This window comes from Zootoca vivipara, chromosome 10 (assembly GCF_965207765.1).
Source record: "Zootoca vivipara chromosome 10, rZooViv2.hap1.1, whole genome shotgun sequence".
In the NCBI taxonomy this organism is placed as follows: Eukaryota; Metazoa; Chordata; class Lepidosauria; order Squamata; family Lacertidae; genus Zootoca; species Zootoca vivipara.
In genome coordinates, this window is record NC_142593.1 from 45884480 (window position 1) to 45903459 (window position 18980).

General features: G+C 40.2%; 1 protein-coding gene across 1 annotated transcript in view; it reads left to right on the top strand.

Annotated features, from left to right (window-relative positions):
* NUP155 (nucleoporin 155) overlaps positions 1–18980 on the top strand; it is a 34415-nt gene that overhangs the window by 6484 nt on the left and 8951 nt on the right. Inside the window, exons 4-25 of the mRNA XM_035100644.3 lie at positions 151–221; positions 603–695; positions 2208–2374; positions 3174–3279; positions 3687–3760; positions 4312–4403; positions 4515–4612; positions 5573–5725; positions 5874–5974; positions 6797–6967; positions 7478–7588; positions 8102–8196; positions 9537–9625; positions 10905–10967; positions 11062–11212; positions 11469–11535; positions 13254–13372; positions 14386–14489; positions 16239–16372; positions 16806–16997; positions 17470–17608; positions 18780–18915. Of these exons, the coding sequence (XP_034956535.1) occupies positions 151–221; positions 603–695; positions 2208–2374; positions 3174–3279; positions 3687–3760; positions 4312–4403; positions 4515–4612; positions 5573–5725; positions 5874–5974; positions 6797–6967; positions 7478–7588; positions 8102–8196; positions 9537–9625; positions 10905–10967; positions 11062–11212; positions 11469–11535; positions 13254–13372; positions 14386–14489; positions 16239–16372; positions 16806–16997; positions 17470–17608; positions 18780–18915 (2526 nt within the window). The remainder of the gene's footprint in view (positions 1–150; positions 222–602; positions 696–2207; positions 2375–3173; positions 3280–3686; positions 3761–4311; positions 4404–4514; positions 4613–5572; positions 5726–5873; positions 5975–6796; positions 6968–7477; positions 7589–8101; positions 8197–9536; positions 9626–10904; positions 10968–11061; positions 11213–11468; positions 11536–13253; positions 13373–14385; positions 14490–16238; positions 16373–16805; positions 16998–17469; positions 17609–18779; positions 18916–18980) is intronic.

Consider the following 18980-nt stretch of genomic DNA (forward strand, 5'->3'; position numbering starts at 1 on the left):
ATCTAAGTTTTGGGGTATGGTAATCTCACAATTGGTTAATAAGAAGAAAAGGTTTGTGTAAGTAACGGATTGCTGCTCTTAACAATTTCATTCACTGTTTGAGAAATTAAGTACTCAATGTTTTCATGTAACCTTTTCTGTTCATTGCAGTGGGGACCTCGCTTATTTTGATGGCCTTAGTGAAACCATCCTTGCTGTGGGACTAGTGAAACCGAAAGCAGGTAATTGGCTGTGGACAAATTACACTTGGGAAAAATCGTTTTATCTTTATCCTGAGAACAAGCTTTCATTTGTTTGCTTTGTTGGTGTCTGTTCTGTATTAGAAACTATCTTACATACTGGGCCTTTTGAATATTATCATGCTGTGCGCATATTGCCCCAAAGATAAATGTTGCATAAATATACCTTCTATTTTTGAGGTTTCATTGCTGAAATTACTGTAGGATTGGGAAAATAGCAGTTAAAAGACTTGAAATGATATTTCCTGACTGACAGGAATTAGTACATATACCTCTTCACTCTCCTAGATCTTGATTATGTTATTTTGAGGTGGTTTCCCCTCCTTATATTGACAAGTTGTCTTCTGCTTTCTTTACTCACAGGAGTCTTTCAACCACATATACGGCACCTGCTTGTTTTGGCTACTCCTGTGGATATAGTCATTCTAGGACTAAGCTATGCAACCTTGCAAGGAGGTAATTGTATATTCACATGCTTGCTTTCATGAAGAGATAGGGAAAGAAATTTGGAGGAACTTGCTGCTACCAGCTGGTGACTGTTTAATGCAACTGGTTCTTCTTAGATTCAGCTTGCTACCTTACCAACACAAGTGCCTGGCTAGCCGCAACTTGATCGTTGGTGGAGCTGAGGGAATGAGGCTGTTCGGTGGCATTAGAATGAAATAATGGCCAATTAAGCTTTTAAAGGGGGCCCCACCTGAACTATACATATAAAACAGTATCATACCACTTTAAATAGTCATTGCTTCCCCCAAAGTATCATGGGAAATGTAATTTGTTAAGGAAGCTGAGAGTTATGAGACCCCTGTTCCTCTCACAGAGCTGCAACTTCCAGAGTGGATTCTCATTCAAGCCCTCTTCCCAGGGAACTCTGGGAAATGTAGTCCCGTGAGTGGAATAGGGATCTTCTAGCACAGGCTTCCTCAACCTCAGCCCTCCAGACGTTTTGAGACTACAATTCCCCTCATCCCTGACCACTGGTCCTGCTAGTTAGGGATCATGGGAGTTGTAGGCCAAAAACATCTGGAGATTCAGGGTTGAAGAAGCCTGTTCTAGCAACTCTCAGCACCTTTAACAAAATGCAGTTCCCAACATGCCTTGAAGGAAACTATGACTGTTTAAAGTGGTGTGTAACTGCTTTAAACACTTAGTGTAGATGGGGCCTGAGAGTAAATAAGTTTTAGGTTGAGATAAGTCTCCATGTTAAAACACACACATATACATGCTCAAGATAACGTGTTGTTTTTAGAAAATTTACTACTTTGAGGTATCTGGAGTGTATATTTTTGATTGTTGTTGTTGTTGTTTAGTCGTTTAGTCGTGTCCGACTCTTCGTGACCCCATGGACCAGAGCACGCCAGGCACTCCTGTCTTGCACTGCCTCCCGCAGTTTGGTCAAACTCATGTTCGTAGCTTCGAGAACACTGTCCAGCCATCTCGTCCTCTGTCGTCCCCTTCTCCTAGTGCCCTCAATCTTTCCCAACATCAGGGTCTTTTCCAAGGATTCTTCTCTCCTCATGAGGTGGCCAAAGTATTGGAGCCTCAGCTTCAGGATCTGTCCTTCCAGTGAGCACTCAGGGCTGATTTCCTTAAGAATGGATAGGTTTGATCTTCTTGCAGTCCATGGGACTCTCAAGAGTCTCCTCCAGCACCATAATTCAATTATACTATTTTTGATAGTATAAATAGGAAAAGAATTGGCATTGTGAATTAAGCATGTTTGATTACTGAGGTGAAATGAAATTTTAACTCTTAAGAACTGTGTTTTTCAACATAAGAGAGTTTTGGCTCAATCTTACTTATCCTGAGGATTTAGGGTTGGCGCCTTAGTAGCAAACCTATCAACTTTTAGATAATAGCAATTAAGAGTTCATGATATACAAACTCAATAGTAGGTCTTCCTTATTACTTGAAATCATTTTAGTTGAAGTATTCAACAAATAAAATAACATATATTTTTAAAATCAGGTTCTGGATCCCTCAATGATAGCATGTCTGGTGGAATGCAACTTCTTCCAGACCCGCTATACTCACTGCCTACTGATAACACCTATCTGCTGACAATAACTTCTTCTGAAAATGGGCGTATCTTCTTGGCTGGCAAAGATGGCTGTTTGTATGAAATTGCTTACCAGGCAAGTGAAATCTGCTAGAGATGGTTACTGGGGGATGGATGGAAAGTACATTGTTCTTAATGCCTCACTTCTTCCTCTTCTATATTGCTTCAATTATTTGAAAGAGAGTACTATAGTAAGTTTCTTAGTGCATAAATGTTAGTCTGGAACTCCTGATAACTTAATAAATATTCTTGTTCATTGCAAAGGATGTACTGAATCTGAGTCATCTTCAATGATCTTAAGAATCCTAGCAAAGAACCATTTGATGTTTAAGTATTTTTGTTACAGTGACAGACCATAACTCAATACTGTTGAGTTTATTCTATGGCTTGCATCAAAGAGGCCACAAAATGGCTAGTTCTCAAAAGACCAAGCTTCCAAAATCTTGAATTCTTCCAGCAATCAAAAGGTCAAATCTCATACCTGCTTCATCAACACACATGTGCTTAGAGCTGGCACATCAACACATGTGCTAGTGAATCTGATGTAATGTTATGTAGGCTTACACTGTGGTATAAAGCAGATTTGCTGTTGTCCTTATATAAGATTGGGGTCCAGTCAAAGCAAGAGAAAAATATGGAGTAATAAACTCTTGAGGATTTGGAATTTTTATGGGAGTATAAAATGACTTCACTTTTAAAATACCAACTGCAGATTCTGGAGGAGGGCACACTGTTCATCTGCACTGATCTGAGGGCCAGGACTAGTTAGGCTGCATAATAATGTTGGGAATTCATTGATAACTAGGGTGGTCAATTAAAATATTCTATGGGTTTGCATAATTATCTAATTCTAGTGTTGTTGGGTTTTTTTGTAGGCTGAGGCTGGCTGGTTTAGCCAGCGTTGTAGGAAGATCAACCATTCAAAGAGCACCCTTTCTTTCCTTGTTCCATCATTGCTCCAGTTCACATTCTCAGAAGATGGTAAGTGATGTAAAATCCATGTTTAAAATACCAATGTTAAAATCCAGATGTATTTGCGTTTGATAATATGTTACAAATGTCTGGCACCTCTGGCTCACTTAAATGTTTCATTTACACGAATGAATCAATAGGTTGATTTCTTTCAAGAATCATGCTACTAAATTACTGCCTTTTATTGCTAAAGCAGTTTAACCAATAAAATACAATACAAACATGCTCCTAAGACACTGGTAATTCTGCTAGTCTTAAGTTTGAAATTTATTATTTGAAGTGCTTAGGTAAGAAAAAAATGTTTTGATAATCCTCTGATATCTTCAGGACATTATGAATAAAAGTCTCTATTTCTCAATACCAAATGTTGACAGACTTTAAGCAGTTGGTTCTGGGTTTTTATTCTTAAATTGCAGATCCCATTGTTCAAATTGCCATTGACAACTCCCGAAACATCTTATACACACGCTCTGAAAAAGGTGTGATACAGGTATGCCTTTTGATACATTCTGTTTTCCCAGTTATTCACATTGCTAACTTCATTACATTGATGGGAACTTACCATATAACACAGTTTTCTAATCCAGCCTTGCAAATACATTTTTCAGCGGGTAGTTGCCTACCATCTGCTGTACTTTGCGCACTTATTCTTTGTCTCACCCACCCAACATAAAGTTATCATCTTCCTTTTAGCTATCAGTCCTGTGTCTGCTGATAGCAACTTTCATGCAGGATTGTTTCCTGTTCACTATGCAAATGTACAACAAGTTCCTTCACTGCATCCTTTCACCTCCCCTGTTTGTTTTCATGGCTTTGCACTATCCAAGCTTATTCCAACATCCCACCTGCATTCAATAAAAGAAGGTTCTCTTGTGTTTCTGTCCAATGAACTACTCACCTTGGAATGCAGTGTAGCTGCCATCTTTCATTTCAGAACTAACTTGCCTCCTGACGTATTTGCGGTAGAGAATAATTGCAGAAGAGAATAATGCTAAGTGAATTCATAGTAAATCCACTAAAAGCAATATAATTATATTACAGGTTTATGATTTAGGTCCAGATGGTCAAGGGATGGTGAGGGTTGCTTCTGTTTCCCAGAATGCTATTGTGGCTGCAGCTGGAAAGATTGCCAGGTAAAATATGTACATTAAGGTATTATGCTTGAGGAACTGACTTTAATCTCTTATTAGATCATTTTGTTTACATGGTAAAAAGATCTTGCTGATACCTTGGTTTTCTTTTAGGACCATAGACCGTTCTGTGTTTAAGCCTATCATTCAGATAGCAGTGATTGAAAATTCTGAATCCATTGATTGCCAGTTATTGGCAATCACTCATGCAGGTAAGAATTCAGTATCCTTTTCTATAATGCTAAGTACCATGATTGTGCTCTGGTTCAAAAACTTACTGGGTGGCAAGCCTGCTCACATGGTGAATGACCAGGTACGTGTCCCTCCCCTCTGTTCTATATAACATAACATCAGGAACATAACGTGCTACATAGGGCAGGCACTGCATGTGGTGGCCTCTATGTAGAATAGCTTGATTTGTGCAGTCATTTCTTTGCAACTTTTGAAGGTGGAAGAAGGGTGCGACCAAGCCAGGGTATTTTTCTGTAATGTCTGTGTAAACTGCATGGTAGAAAGGAGGCATGGATAACCTGTTGGTGGGGAAGTGGGTAGTATCACAACCCAGTTAGTATCTGCACCCAGTCTAGAATCTGAACTGGCCTAGAGAGTGGAGTGCCTGCAAAAAGTAAGAAACTAACTAGCAACAGGGTACTGAAAGGAAGAAGATAGGCAAAGAAGGGAGCCAATAGGGTATAGAATCATGTCATCATAGTATCCTAGTAATCCTAAAGGGACTGTGGGGTCAAGAAGCAGTGGGTGAAGAGGAATTAAAATGTGTGGATCAATTAGAAATAACCAGGTTTCTATTATCATTCATACCATTACCTTTAAATGGGGGAAATGAAGCAGTCTGTGTTGTTGCTATTCAATAGTTCTGAATCTGAACAGAATACGTCAGACACATTAATGCTGCGATCCAAAACTGTTAACTGGAAGCAACCCCATTCAATTCGATGGGACTAATTTTGAAGTAGACACAGTGCTTTTCAGGGGGTACTGAAGGTTATGCCGTACAGCACTTCTTTTTTGTTGTTAAAAAGTGTGGTACTTACTGAAACAACTTCATGGTTTCTAGAAAAAAAGCACTGAGTAGACATGTATGGGATTGTACTGCAACCCTTTTATGAAATATGTTTATACTATTAATGGAGTATCTCGTGCTTTTTTCTTAGGTGTACGGATGTATTTTAGTACATGCCCATTCAAGCATCCTTTTTCCCGTCCTTCAACATTAACGTTGGTTCACATCCGCCTGCCTCCAGGATTTTCTGCTGCTTCTAATGTGGAAAAGCCATCAAAGGTGCACCAAGCTCTTTATAGCAAAGGTAATTTCTGGAGATGAGTTTTTATCAGTAATTTAAGAGTCCTTTGTCCAATTTAGGCTATTTTGTTCTATAGAAAGTGATGAATCGTAAGATTCGATTTTAGGTATCAGATTCATCATTGCTTAATAAATTATTATTATATTTTCAGGTGTTCTGCTAATGGCTGCTTCAGAAAATGAGGATAATGATATATTGTGGTGTGTTAATCATGATTCTTTTCCTTTCCAAAAGCCAATGATGGAAACACAGGTAATTCTTTATATTTTGCTAGGTTATTTGGAAAGTAATAGCTGTTGTGAGAGATGTTAGTTTTGTCTACCTAGATTTCTTTAATCCCTCTCTTCATAAATCTGTGTAAGAGTTCCAAAGTTTTCTACTTCTAATACTTCCCCTTTTGACACCTTTCTGATACTGGCTTAAAATTATTGTTGGGGGGGGGGGGAATGCAGCCATAGATTTAGTTGCAAGGTGGGTAGTACATCCTGATCCAGGGACATGGGTGGCGCTGTGATCTAAACCATAGAGCCTAGGGGCTTGCCAATCGGAAGGTTAGCGTTTCGAATCCCCACAACGAAGTGAGCTGCCGTTGCTCTGTCCCAGCTCCTGCCAGCCTAGCAGTTCGAAAGCATGCCAGTGCAAGTAGATAAATAGTTAGCACTGTGGCAGGAAGGTAAACAGTGTTTCTGTGTGCTCTGGTTTCTGCCACGGTGTACCGTTGCGGTTTAGTCATGCTGGCCACATGACCCAGAAAGCTGTCTGTGGACAAACACCGGCTCCCTCAGCCTGAAAGCGAGATGAGCACCACAACCCCATAGTCGCCTTTGACTGGACTTAACTGTCCAGGGGACCTTTACCTTATCTTTACCTTTTTACATCCTGATCCAGCTATGGTACAATAATACTGCAGAGGCTGTGAAGGATAGAATTATAATTGGCAGCTGGAAAGATAGGAGGACTACCAGCTTCCTCAGCTGCAGGCAGAGGTTCAGTAGAAATTGTTATAGCTGAAGCATATGATTGGAAAGCAAGTTACTCTTTTATAATTTTTTACTCTTTACTTTCTTATTTCAGACAAAGACACATGTGGATGGACATTCTTGGGCTCTTTCTGCAATAGATGATCACAAAGCTCAGAAGATAGTAACACCTTTGAATAAAGATCTAATTCCCATAACTGACTATCCTGTAGTTGTACAACAGCATATGCTACCGCCAAAGAAATTTGTTCTCCTTTCGGCACAGGTTTGTAGTACAATTGCTTGCTTAAAATAAAATAAAAATAGAGAAAGAGGAGGAAGATGAAACTGAACCTCATATGACATTTTCAGAAGTGCTTAATCTCTTTTTAGAATAGTATGTAGCACAAGTGGCTATGTTTATTACCTAGTTATGAAAAGGTGTGAGATACAGCTCTAATATAATGTCGTTTCAATATCTCTGAAACTAGGCTCTAGGATTACCGGTATATTTTACCTCAAATAAAGGCATGGGGGAAGAATCCCCCCCCCCAGCCATTTACTGTGTCTTAAATATTGTTCTTCGTTGTCTATTATAGCTGCTTGGCCAAGGACTTTCTGGGCAGCCTGGAGCATGCCACTTCTTCACAAACCATTCTCCATTTTTGTAAAATATAATTATTAATGACTTTCCTTATAGGAAAGATGAACAAGGTATAAGAAGTGTAAATTATTTTGGCCAGTAAAAATGCTATAGAAATCACAATTTTAAAAAAAATATGTTCTGTTTCTTTAGGGGAGTTTTATGTTTCATAAACTCAGACCAGTAGATCAGCTGCGACATCTTTTTGTGTGCAATGCAGGAGGTGATGGAGAAGAGATTGAAAGATTTTTCAAACTGCACCCGGTGAGAATTTACGTTTTCCTTACTATATTAGGCCAAAGATAGAACTAGGGGTTCAACATGCTACCTTCAGCAGTGGAGAGCTCATAAGCAGGTAATGATAGTGACCGTGGCTATCAATTTAGGTGTCTCAGTGGCTAATAGTTATCCTCCATTATGTTTTTGTTTGTTTGTTTTGACGCTGTCTTGATTAGTGGCCATCACTCTATTTTATCTTAATAGATTCTGTAAGTGTGTTATTAATTGTGTTGGACAAGTAAGGCAGTTAAAATTGTACCTGTTCAGCATGCTCCTCCACTATGGTGATGACTTCTAGATATATACCGAACATCTGCTAGCAACACCAAGTTACTGGCTGCAATGATTGACACCCTTATATGGGCTCCGTTGGAGTCAGTAGGACTTCCTTCTAAATAGACAAGTTACCCTTTAGTACCCTTGCTCCTCATTTCATTAAAACTGTACCAAGGTTGTTCTGTTGTTTTTACTGATATTTTTTAATGATGGTTCTTACAGGAAGAGCAGGCTTGTGCTACTTGCCTAATACTTGCCTGTTCTTCAGCTGCCTGTGATAGAGAAGTATCTGTTTGGGCCACTCGAGCATTTTTCAGGTAAATTTATTCATATCTGCATTATGCCAAGTGATTATACTTTAAAAATCTATGGTATCCCAGCAGTAAATGGGTTGTGCTGGACTCTGGTTGGAACATATGAACTGTTAAAACTAAGCATTGCATAAAGTTTGATCGTGGAATAGCAGATTCCTGTTTCTCAGTAAATATTGTGCTATGTTTCATTTTTTCATTATAGATTTAAGATATGATCATACCTCTCTGTACCTCACTCTTGAGAAAAATAGTTTAAGGAAAGCAGCATCTTAGTTCTAATTTGTGTTGAAATTACCTTTTTCATATTTAATAAAACAAGCCAACTTCAAACTATGGTTTATGAAACTGACTTGCTTTAATAAACCATAGCTAAGGTTAGCCACAGAGGCCCAATCTGCATGTCATGTTAAACTGTAGGTAAAAATAAACTGCTGTTTCATGAACTCACAGAATCCTAATGCACACTGCTGAAAAGTTCTTGCTCCACTTCTGCTGCTGCCTGACTGTAAAACAAAGTCAGGGTCCAGGGGTGCCAACTTGAATGAAATATTGTGGGGACCCAGATAAGCCCCACCCCGCATAATTGATCACATGACACAGTGCACACACAGCATTTTAATGCCCAATGCCCATCAACTTTGTGGGGGCCAAAGCCCCCATGGCCCCTAGGCGTTGGCCCCTATGTCAGGGTCTGATTTGCCGTGACACCCAAACCCAGCCTAATGGTTTGTTTCTCCAAGGTTTGTTCGTGACTTACTGCATGTGCTTTCTTTGAGGGAAGCAAACCACAAACCCTAGTTCAGATGTCATGAACAGCAAGGCTCTGGCTTGTTTTCTGAGGGCACAGCAGCATGTGGAGTGGAGCTAAGGCTTTTCAGCAGGGTTATTATGGCAGGAGCTAAAAGTTTCAAGGGGCCTTGCTATCAGCATTGACCAGCTGATCTACACATGCTGAGCTTTCTAGTGCAGCCAATCCCAGCAGGGCTTGATTGAGCACTGCTTGCCAAAGAGCAATTGAAAGCACACTTTAAACTTCCAGTTGTTCCTTTGCTCCCACCCTTTTGTCCTGTTTCACACCTGATGGTTAGCTGCAGGGCAGGTGGGCATCGTTAAGGAAAAACTGTTTTGGCAGTCTTAATTTGGCCCATGGGCCAGAGGGTCCCCTTGACACACCATTATAGGGTTTAGACATTACATTAAACAGTGGGGAAGCTGTTTTTTTTTTTTTACATATGCTTCACAATTCAATTACCTAAAGAAGTATTTACTGACTGACCGTTTAAAAATAATCTGAGAACTGATTGCAGCGTTGATACAATTCTTTTTAATTTTGTGAATCTCAGATATGGTGGTGAAACACAGATGCGATTTCCATCCACCCTGCCTCCTCCAAGTAATGTTGGCTGTGCACTGGGATCTCCTGTTCCACCTGGTAAGCAGCAAATATAGTCAGTATCTTTTGGCAAGAGTTTTTACCTTGTTATTTTGCAAAAACATTCCATCTACTTGCACCCACTCGCGTGGCTTTAGTAGTCATTCACTACTGTTGGGTTCATGATTCAGAAGTACATTTATACTGACTATACGAATGCCCTTCCCATGCTGAAAGAAGAGGAAATTGACAGTACTTTGAACTGTTTTAGCATACAGATCTATTTAGCAACATAAACCTCCTTCATATTTTATATCTACAAGTAGCTGGCCCGGCCACACGTTGCTGTGGCTCATCCCTGTGTTTCCCCCCACCCTGTTCCGATCCATGACGTATCCTGTCTCCTCCCCCAGCTCATCCCTGTGATTTCCCCCACCTGTGATTCCCCCCATCCTGTCCTGACCATGGCCTATCCCCCCCCCCAAAAACCCACCCAGGCGAGTCCCCACCAGCTGTTTTGCAACCTCTTCGGTCAAGCGGTTTTGGATGAAAAGTGGAAACGTACCCACATGCACTTTTTACATTTTTTTATATATAGATAGGTGAGTGTTGGAATACAGATAACAGTAAATGAAGATTTGAGGGGGGAAACTAATTTTCTCTTTCCTTCACACCTTCCCATGTGTGATGCAAAGATATGCCTGTCCCTCTTAATTCTTTCAATATGTCTTGAACTGTAAGCCATCTCTGCCAGTGACATCTCATAGCAAACTGTGGATGGCAAACAATTACTGAATAAAAATATACTCAGAATGATCCCTTCTCCCTGCCTCAAACGCTTATATTGTAATCTCTTAAAGCTGTGCTCGGATTATTGCTTTTTTAAAAATTGTTTTTATTAAATATTTTATTGGGTTACAAAAGTACATACAGCGTCTCTTCTTTCAGTTCATAGAATACTTTCTACAGATCATTCATATTCGACGTGAGACACTAATGTTATGGACAGTATAAAGTTGGGGGAGGGGAGAAGGGGGATACTAAACTGTAATTCTATATAGTGTATGCATAAGGGTTTAGTGTTAGCATCATGTGGGTCGGTTCTATTTCTGTTCATTTATTTGTTTTTGTTGGCAGTGAGATAGATATGAGGAGGTAGGGTGTGGATGGTTGCCTATAGTTGACTGCAATGAGTTTTGTTTGTGTGCTTGAGGGGGTGTTGGACCAACTTAGCCATATCGATTCATATGCTTTCAGTGGGTTCCTGTTGTTGTCTTGTTGGGCTGTGTATTATTGCTTTATGGTTGCTTTATAGTATGCGTTGCTCTTCTTATATTAGGTTCTCCTATGTCTGCTAGTAGCCCCTACCCTAATCCAAGCTTTTTGGCAACACCAGCCCCAGGTATTTCCTTTTAATTATTTATATATATATATTCTAGTGCTTATAATCTTGCTTCTGTCATTTTTTTTTTAAAAAAAATGAGTTTATGTTCCAGGTTTGCATCCTCCAACCATGTCAACTCCAGTGTTCACTTCAAGCAGTCACATGTCTCAACCCGGTGCTTCTCTTAGTGGCATAATGTGCCCCGAGATAGTGTTTTCTGGAAAGCACAATGGCATCTGCATATATTTCTCTCGGATCATGGGGTAAGTTATTTATGGAAAGGTGAGAAGACGTGTTGTTATAACCTGACAAAATGAAGTTTTATCTTAACTGGTTGGTAGAAACAACCAACTTCAAATGGTGTTGATATGTTTCCACTAAATATGGATAAGATTAATCAGGGTTTAGGGTTTCACAGCACAGTAAGCTGTGGTTAAACTTAAAAGGGAAGCAGAAGTTTCCAGTGTCGTCATGTGCTGATTACATGAAACTTCAAAATTGTATTTTCTTGCTTTCTAGAAACATTTGGGATGGAAGTATAGTTGTGGAGAGAGTTTTCAAGAGTGGCAATCGAGAAGTTGTAGCTGTAAGTACTTAATGGCTGTTTTGGAATCTTATATGAAGTTTCTAAGGGTAGTTGGTAGTTTGGGGGTTAATACTGGTGTTGAGGTCTATATATGAAGGAAATCAGCTTGGTGACTATTGGTCAGTGTGCCACCACAAAGCACAACACTGCATAAGAGCCGTATTATTATTTTCTTCATTTCAGGAAGATGGATTTAGAAGGGAAGGATGAACATGTTTGTCCCTGTAATCATTGGGTTTAATAGGTTTGTCTGGAACTTAGTACCAGCATGAATCAGCAGGGGTGACTATAACCTTTGGTCTTCTTTGATGACAGTGGGTGCCAGATCCAAACACATCACTTCACTGTTGTGCCATTCTTAGTATAGGCGTATTCAGAGCTGGGGGAGGGGAGTAATATATGGGTAGTAAGAGCAAGCCTTTAAATTCAAATGCTGATGATAATAAAGATCAGGGGTCGGCAACCTAAGGCCCATGGGCCACAAGCAGCCCATGGGGGTCTAACCGGTCCATGGACCCCTGCCACCCACTCAGGGACCCACGCCGGCCGCTCGGTCGGCTCCCATGCGCCTCGCTAAACCGGTACGAAGCAGAGCAGGGACCGCCTTCCCCGACGCTGGCCGGCTTCCCACTGGTTGCAGGAAGCTCCTGCAGCCAATGGGAAGCTGCACACGCTCCTCCGTGCCGGAAGGAGCGCCGGAAATAGCGGTTGTGCATGTGTGCGTGCGCACACACACTCCGGCCCACCGCAGCGTCTGCGGGACTGTGAACCGGCCCAGGCCACAAAAACTTTTTCGACCCCTGATAAAGATGAATACCAAGTTTCATCCTTGAATTCTACTCCTCACCCAAATTCTCTTCAGATAGAAAAACAGATTGTCATATAGAAGGGTTCAGCCATCCCTCTCCCAAAAATATTAGTAGCCTAATTTTGCCGAATCAAGTGATAGATTTTCCACTTCATGGTGGTGGTGGTGGCAAGTTTGAATCCTCCTTCTTGGTGATCTCAAAACAAAAATTCCATTACTACGAAACCCAATTTTGGGGGAAAGGACAGGTTTGATTCTTCACAATGTGTAAGCTTAGAAAAGCAGGTGGTATCTGAAGAAGTGTGCATGCACACGAAAACTCATACCAATGACAAACTTAGTTGGTCTCTAAGGTGCTACTGGAAGGAAGTTTTTTACTTAGAAAAGCAGTTATTTGTGTAAATATAGATCTGGATTCTGTTTTCCTTTTGTCAGTGTGTTTCTCTGGAGGTTCTGGGATAGGGCAGTCTTGATGATTGGGAAGTGTAACTAGTAACTAGGCAAGGCTGATATCAGGAAGTTACACCATAAAGGGAGATTCAGGCCCCAACACCAGCTCTTCCTGATCATCACAGCAAAGAGCTTTCTCAGCTTGTCCAGAGCTGCACAGAATTGGTTCAGCAGCAACTAAAAGGTTTGCCTTTTTTCTCCTCCCCATCTCCCTCGTAAGGAGTAGCTTCCTCTGCAATTCTATCTTCATGCACAGGAGAAAGGAGAAACTTGTGGTCTTCCCTTCTTCTCCTGTCCGACTCTAGCTCAAAAGGTTTTGCAAAGCAACATTTCCTAACAGTGACTTTTCCTGGTTACTGGAGGATGCACTTCCTAGTCATCTACCCAGAAACCTCCAAAAACAGAAATTAATTGGTTAGTTTCAAATATGTTCATTTCAGTTTACCTCTTTCTTGTTTAGGTTGAAAGCAGTGTTCCACCACAAGTGTTAGAAACTATACTACAAGAATTAAAAGGGCTACAGGAATTTTTGGATAGGAATTCACAATTTGCAGCAGTAGGATCCCTTAGAAATCCCAGGTAAGATGAAGGGTGTTGAGGAAAACAAGCATTGGTGGTTGACAGTTGTGTTGTACAGATAACTGGTATGAAAATTTGAGTTGTTCCCTTAGAAAACATATGTATCTCAAATAATTATGGATGGATATTTGTGATCTTTATATCAGATATGTTATCCAACTTGATAGGTTTCTATAGCAGCTTACAAAGTACAGCTTAGGCCTTTTTTCAGCCACATACTGCTTTTGGAGCAACCATATTTCTTCTGTGAACTACCAGCACTTTTACATTTTAATCAGAAACCACAAATAAGGACTTTGGGGAACCAAAAAGGGACTGTGCATTAACCTGCCAATCCTCAGGCCGTAGATACTAAACTGACTTATGCCAGACCCTGGTCTAGAATAGTTTCCTAATAATTCCCATAGCACTTTAATTTAGGGCTCACAGCCCTATGGGAGACTCAAGGTCTGCAAATACAAAGCAGAACTCGTTTGCCCTACCTGTCCCTAAGTCTTATTAGAGGGCCTTTCCCAGACAAAATTAAGATAACCAGACTTAAGGTGCTTTGAAGGATGCGTAAAAGGATGGTGAATCTGAGTTCACTGTTAACATAAACAGCTTCTGGTATCTAAACCAGTTTTTACTACAGTGGTACCTCGACTTAACGAACGACTCAACAACCGAATTTTTCGACTTGCGCGTGGGGCAAATGGCCACACGCTTACGAATTTCTTGACATCCGAACGGAAACGGCGGTGGTTTTAGTTCGGGTTTTTTCGACTTATGAATTTTTAGATGGGGTTGCTTTGACTTACGAATTTTTCCGTTTCCAATGCATTCCTATGGGAAATCACATTTCCAATGGCGCTTTTCGACTTACGAATTTTTCAACCTACGAAGGTGCCTTCGGAACGGATTAAATTCGTAAGTTGAGGCACCACTGTACTGTATATTTGGCATGTGACAGCCCCAAGCACACCATACCCTATTTATGCACTGTATACATTTTTTTCTTGTTTTTCATGAAAAAGCTTTGCCACCCCAGCTAACCTGCAGCAGCGATTACTCGGATTCATGCGGTCTGATGGCGGAAGTTCTCAGCAACTGCAGCAAGAGCTCCAGAGAAAGTTTCATGGTAGATAAATAGCTCTTTTTTATTTTCTCTCTTCTTTAGCATGTATCTTTGAAGAAAAACTCATGGGGACAATATCTCTAGCTTTAATAGTAAACAGTGAATATTTTTAGACGGTTCGAAAGAGAGAGGCTAGTCCTTAATAATAGGTAGTGATAGGCTGGTCTGTCTAAATCTGTTCCAGAGAAAATGAATCATCAGCAAATAGTTGCCAGAAATTAATCACAGAATTGTAGAACTGGAAGGAGCCACAGGGCTCATCTAATCCAACTCCCTGCAGTGCAGGAATCTTTTGCCCAGCATGGGGCTTGAACCCACAACCCTGAGATGAAGAGTCTCATGCTTTACCAGTTGAGCTATCCGCATAACATACTCAAGTTATCTGAACCCTTCTTGTGCCTATGGAATGCAACTTCATGTTAAAGCCTTCAGCTGACAGACCAGCCTGGTAACAAGAGTTCTTTTTCAAGGTTACTGCATTACCATTACTCTACAGAGTAGACGTACTCACCTAAGAGACCTACAGCAAACCTTTTTGGAACTAAAATACCCACCTGATGAAGTTAAAGAAAGGATCAACAAAGCCAGATGAATACTCAGAGAGAACTTGCTGCAAGATAGACCCCCAAAGAGAAAACAATAGAACACCACTAGTATTCACATACAGCTCTCAAGTTAAAACAGTTCAACACATCATCAGAGATTTGCAACATCTCTTAAATGCCTTAGATTTATTTCCCAAGCTCTGGGAGGAAAACCTTTCATTGCCTCCTGAAAGCCACCCAATCTTAAACAGCTCCTCACACACAATAATACAACAACCAGACTTAACATGGACACTGGCACAAGAGCCTGCAATAAATCTAGATGCCAACTTTGCTGCCACATACACCCGGACAACATCATTATTGGCCCCAACAACATCAAACATACCATTTCAGCCCTATTTTAACTGTTCATCTTCCAACATTATATATGCTATCAAATGCCAACAGTGCCCTTCGGCTCTCTATATTGGACAAACAGGACAAACTTTATGTCAAAGGATAAATGGGCATAAATCTGACATCAGGAATCATAAAACAGAGAAACCAATAGGAGAACACTTCAGTCTCCCAGGACATTCTATACAAGATTTTAAAGTAGCTGTCTTATTGCAAAAGAATTTTAGAAATACACTTGAAAGAGAAGTTGCTGAATAACAACTCATTACCAAACTAAAAACTATGGAGAGACCTGGTCTGAATAGAGATGTTGGATTCATGTCCCATTATACATACTAAAGCTAATTTTGATCATCTATCCCTTTAAAAATCCCTTGCCCTTCCCTGTGGAACCAACTGCCATAACAGTCATCAACAGTTATAAGGTTGAAGTGACCTCTGCTTCAGAGTATCTGACGAAGTGTGTATTACACACGAAAGTTCATACCTTGAAAGCTTATACTTAGTTCATCTTCAAAGTGCCACTGGGATTATTAAAAAAAAGATTTTTTCATCTTTCATCTTGTTATTTATTATGACTGCATTACCATATTAAGGATTGCTTAAACCTGGTGAATCCTACCTAGCAGAGAAGTGTTAGAGCTGGGTAAGCCTAGGGATCCCTTCATGCCACATAGTTCTTTGTTTCTAGTGCTTGAAAACATTTTGTGAAAGCACCTGTTACTTGACACATTCACCCTTGTGTGTATGACATGTTCAGGGGATAGAAATAAGTTATAATTTAGCAGTGTCCGTTTCACTTTTATAGCAGAGGCACAATTAGCAGAGAAGGCCTCCCTTCAAGGCATCCAGCAACTTGTTCGGAAAACCTGCCAGGCTTTGGCACTGTGGAAGCTTCTTTGTGAGCATCAGTTCAACATTGTCGTTGGTGAACTTCAGAAGGTATGTGCCACAGCACTCTTTGCTTCTTGACCTGGAAGACATGGGAGTTTTATTGCTCAAAGCAGAACACTGGGATCTTCTGGACATTAGTGGATTTGCAGTCTTTTAAAGATTTCAGAGTGCCTCACTATTTTAAAAGGCAACCTGCAAAGTACCAAAATAATTTTTAATTATGATGTGAGTTCTTATATTGGTTTATTAAAACAGAGTTTCACGCAGATGTAGAGGGTGGTTTGCAGGTTGTGCCCTCTGCTGACATGATCAAACTTATTTTAATCTTATGCATATTTGAAAAAAAAAGATAACGTGTGCTATAAATTATGCTGTCCTTGATGGTTTGTTGTAATGTAAATGCAGCAGGATTTCTCTCTTACGAAATTTAAAGAAGAAAAAAGGATTTCCAGTAAAAATTGGGGATGTGCTTTTTCCATAGGAGCTTCAGGAACACCTGAAGGTGACTACTTTTAGAGACTTGGTAATTAGAGATAGAGAGCTAACTGGAGCCCTTATTGCATCCCTCATCAACTGTTACATCAGAGACCATGCTGCTGTTGATGGGATTAGTTCACATTTACAAGACATCTGCCCACTGCTCTACAGCACAGATGATGCTATCTGTTCCAAGGTATGGTATAGTAACCAATATGAGAAGAAGTAAGGGTGTGGGGTTTTTTTGTTCGGTTGTGTGTGTATTTGCATGCTATTTTTTCATCTAGTGAGGGCAATATAATCTGAGAATTGCATTGTGTCATGCTGTGCTCAGAATAATACACATATAGAAGTGTTAAAATTTTATCAGTTGTCACTGGAAAATATTTGATATTAAACTATTGTGATCATTTTAAGGAAATAATTGAAAGATGAGTGTTATGATCTGTAGAAGGATAAGGGGACTGCTTAGCACAAGAATAATTTCCTAGACAAAAAAAATCACTTCTGTCCAGGAAGCAGAAGAATTTATTGACTTTGTTAACCTCCATCTCAGTAAATCAACATGCAGTGCAAAGCTGCTATAGGCCTTGGCCTCCCACTTAATGTTCAGTGTGTGAAGTTCAAATGAAGAATGCAGACTTTGATCTATGCTTGTGTCTTACTAGGCAAATGAACTACTTCAGCGGTCCCGACAAGTTCAGAACAAATCTGAAAAAGAGAAGATGCTAAGAGAGTCATTGAAAGAATATCAACAGATTAGCACACAGGTAGATCTTGCCAATGTCTGTGCACAGTATAGGCAAGGTGAGTTACAAGCATCACTGACCTCAACTTTATGAATATACTGTAGTGTTGTTTCCAGTGTTAAGCCATCCTCAGAGTAGACCGACCCAGTGTGTGGTATTCAAATAAGTTTTACTCAGAGTATGCCCATTGAAAGTAATGGACCTAGCTTAGTCATGTTCTTTAATTTCAGTGGGTGTACTCTGCGTAAACCTTAGTTGAATCCCACCCATTGAAAGGATGGGACATGATTTAGGAGCATAATTTCTACCAATCAACTTATCTTTATCTCTGCAGACCAACTGCTACAGGAATATCAGTATTAAACAGTATAGGAAGTGGTGCACATACATCACAGTTAGGGAAAAATATATGTTGTATTGTATTTTTTTCTACCTGCTGCCATCCAGTGGCCCAGCAGTGCTCTCTGGGCTGTTCACCAGGAGGCAGGCTCTTCTGAAGAAAGACTGGCTTGGGTCCTGCAACTGGAGGCACCTTCCCACGTCTTCTCTGAAACTATTCTTTCTTCTGCCTCTGCAGTGAACAGATGCAGGACTCCTGCTTTTTGCAGATCAGATTTTTAAAATAAGAGGAAGAGATAGGAACCACGGAGTGAGAGTGTGCTCCTGCTGCCAACTTTTGGCTACTCCAAACCACCTCATGGCTGTGTTTCACCCTCTCCCATTCCCTAACTCCTTTCTCCTTCCTGGAAGAATGAAGTCGCAAGCAGGGTAACTCTGACCTGTGTTTGGTTTCATGGCCAGACACCACTTCCTCCTCCACCTTCAAATAAAATTCAGATTCCCTGTAATTTTTTATGTGTACATCAGGCATATTTTATCATTTGAGAAATCTGATATCCTTTGTGTAACACTTAATACATGAATCGAGGGTTTTAGAAACTAATCACACAGTACTCGTGATTTTGCATGTGTTCAAATTATACTGTCCTTGCATAAAATACTGAAAAATTGAGAAAACCTTGTTTTTCGGTGCTTCGCAGAGGGACATAGTTTGTTAAAATGTGGGTAGATGCACAGATGCCCCTGCAGCCCACAGCATCAGATAATTAGAATTAGGACTTCACATTTTCTAATTTGAAATAGGTTGTTTGTATTCATTTTGTCAATATTCTGTAGTATTATGTTCACTCTTATCTCTGTTAATGTACCCCCCCCTTTTTAATCTCAAGTACGTTTCTATGAGGGTGTGGTAGAACTTTCTCTCATGGCTGCAGAGAAGAAAGATCCCCAAGGTCTTGGACTCCATTATTACAAAAATGGAGAACCAGAGGAAGATGTTGTTGGATGTCAGGCTTTCCAGGAAAGGCAAGTTTTGGAATACAATTGAAATTTTCTTCAGGACAGAGAATGAATGAATGAATGAATCTTTA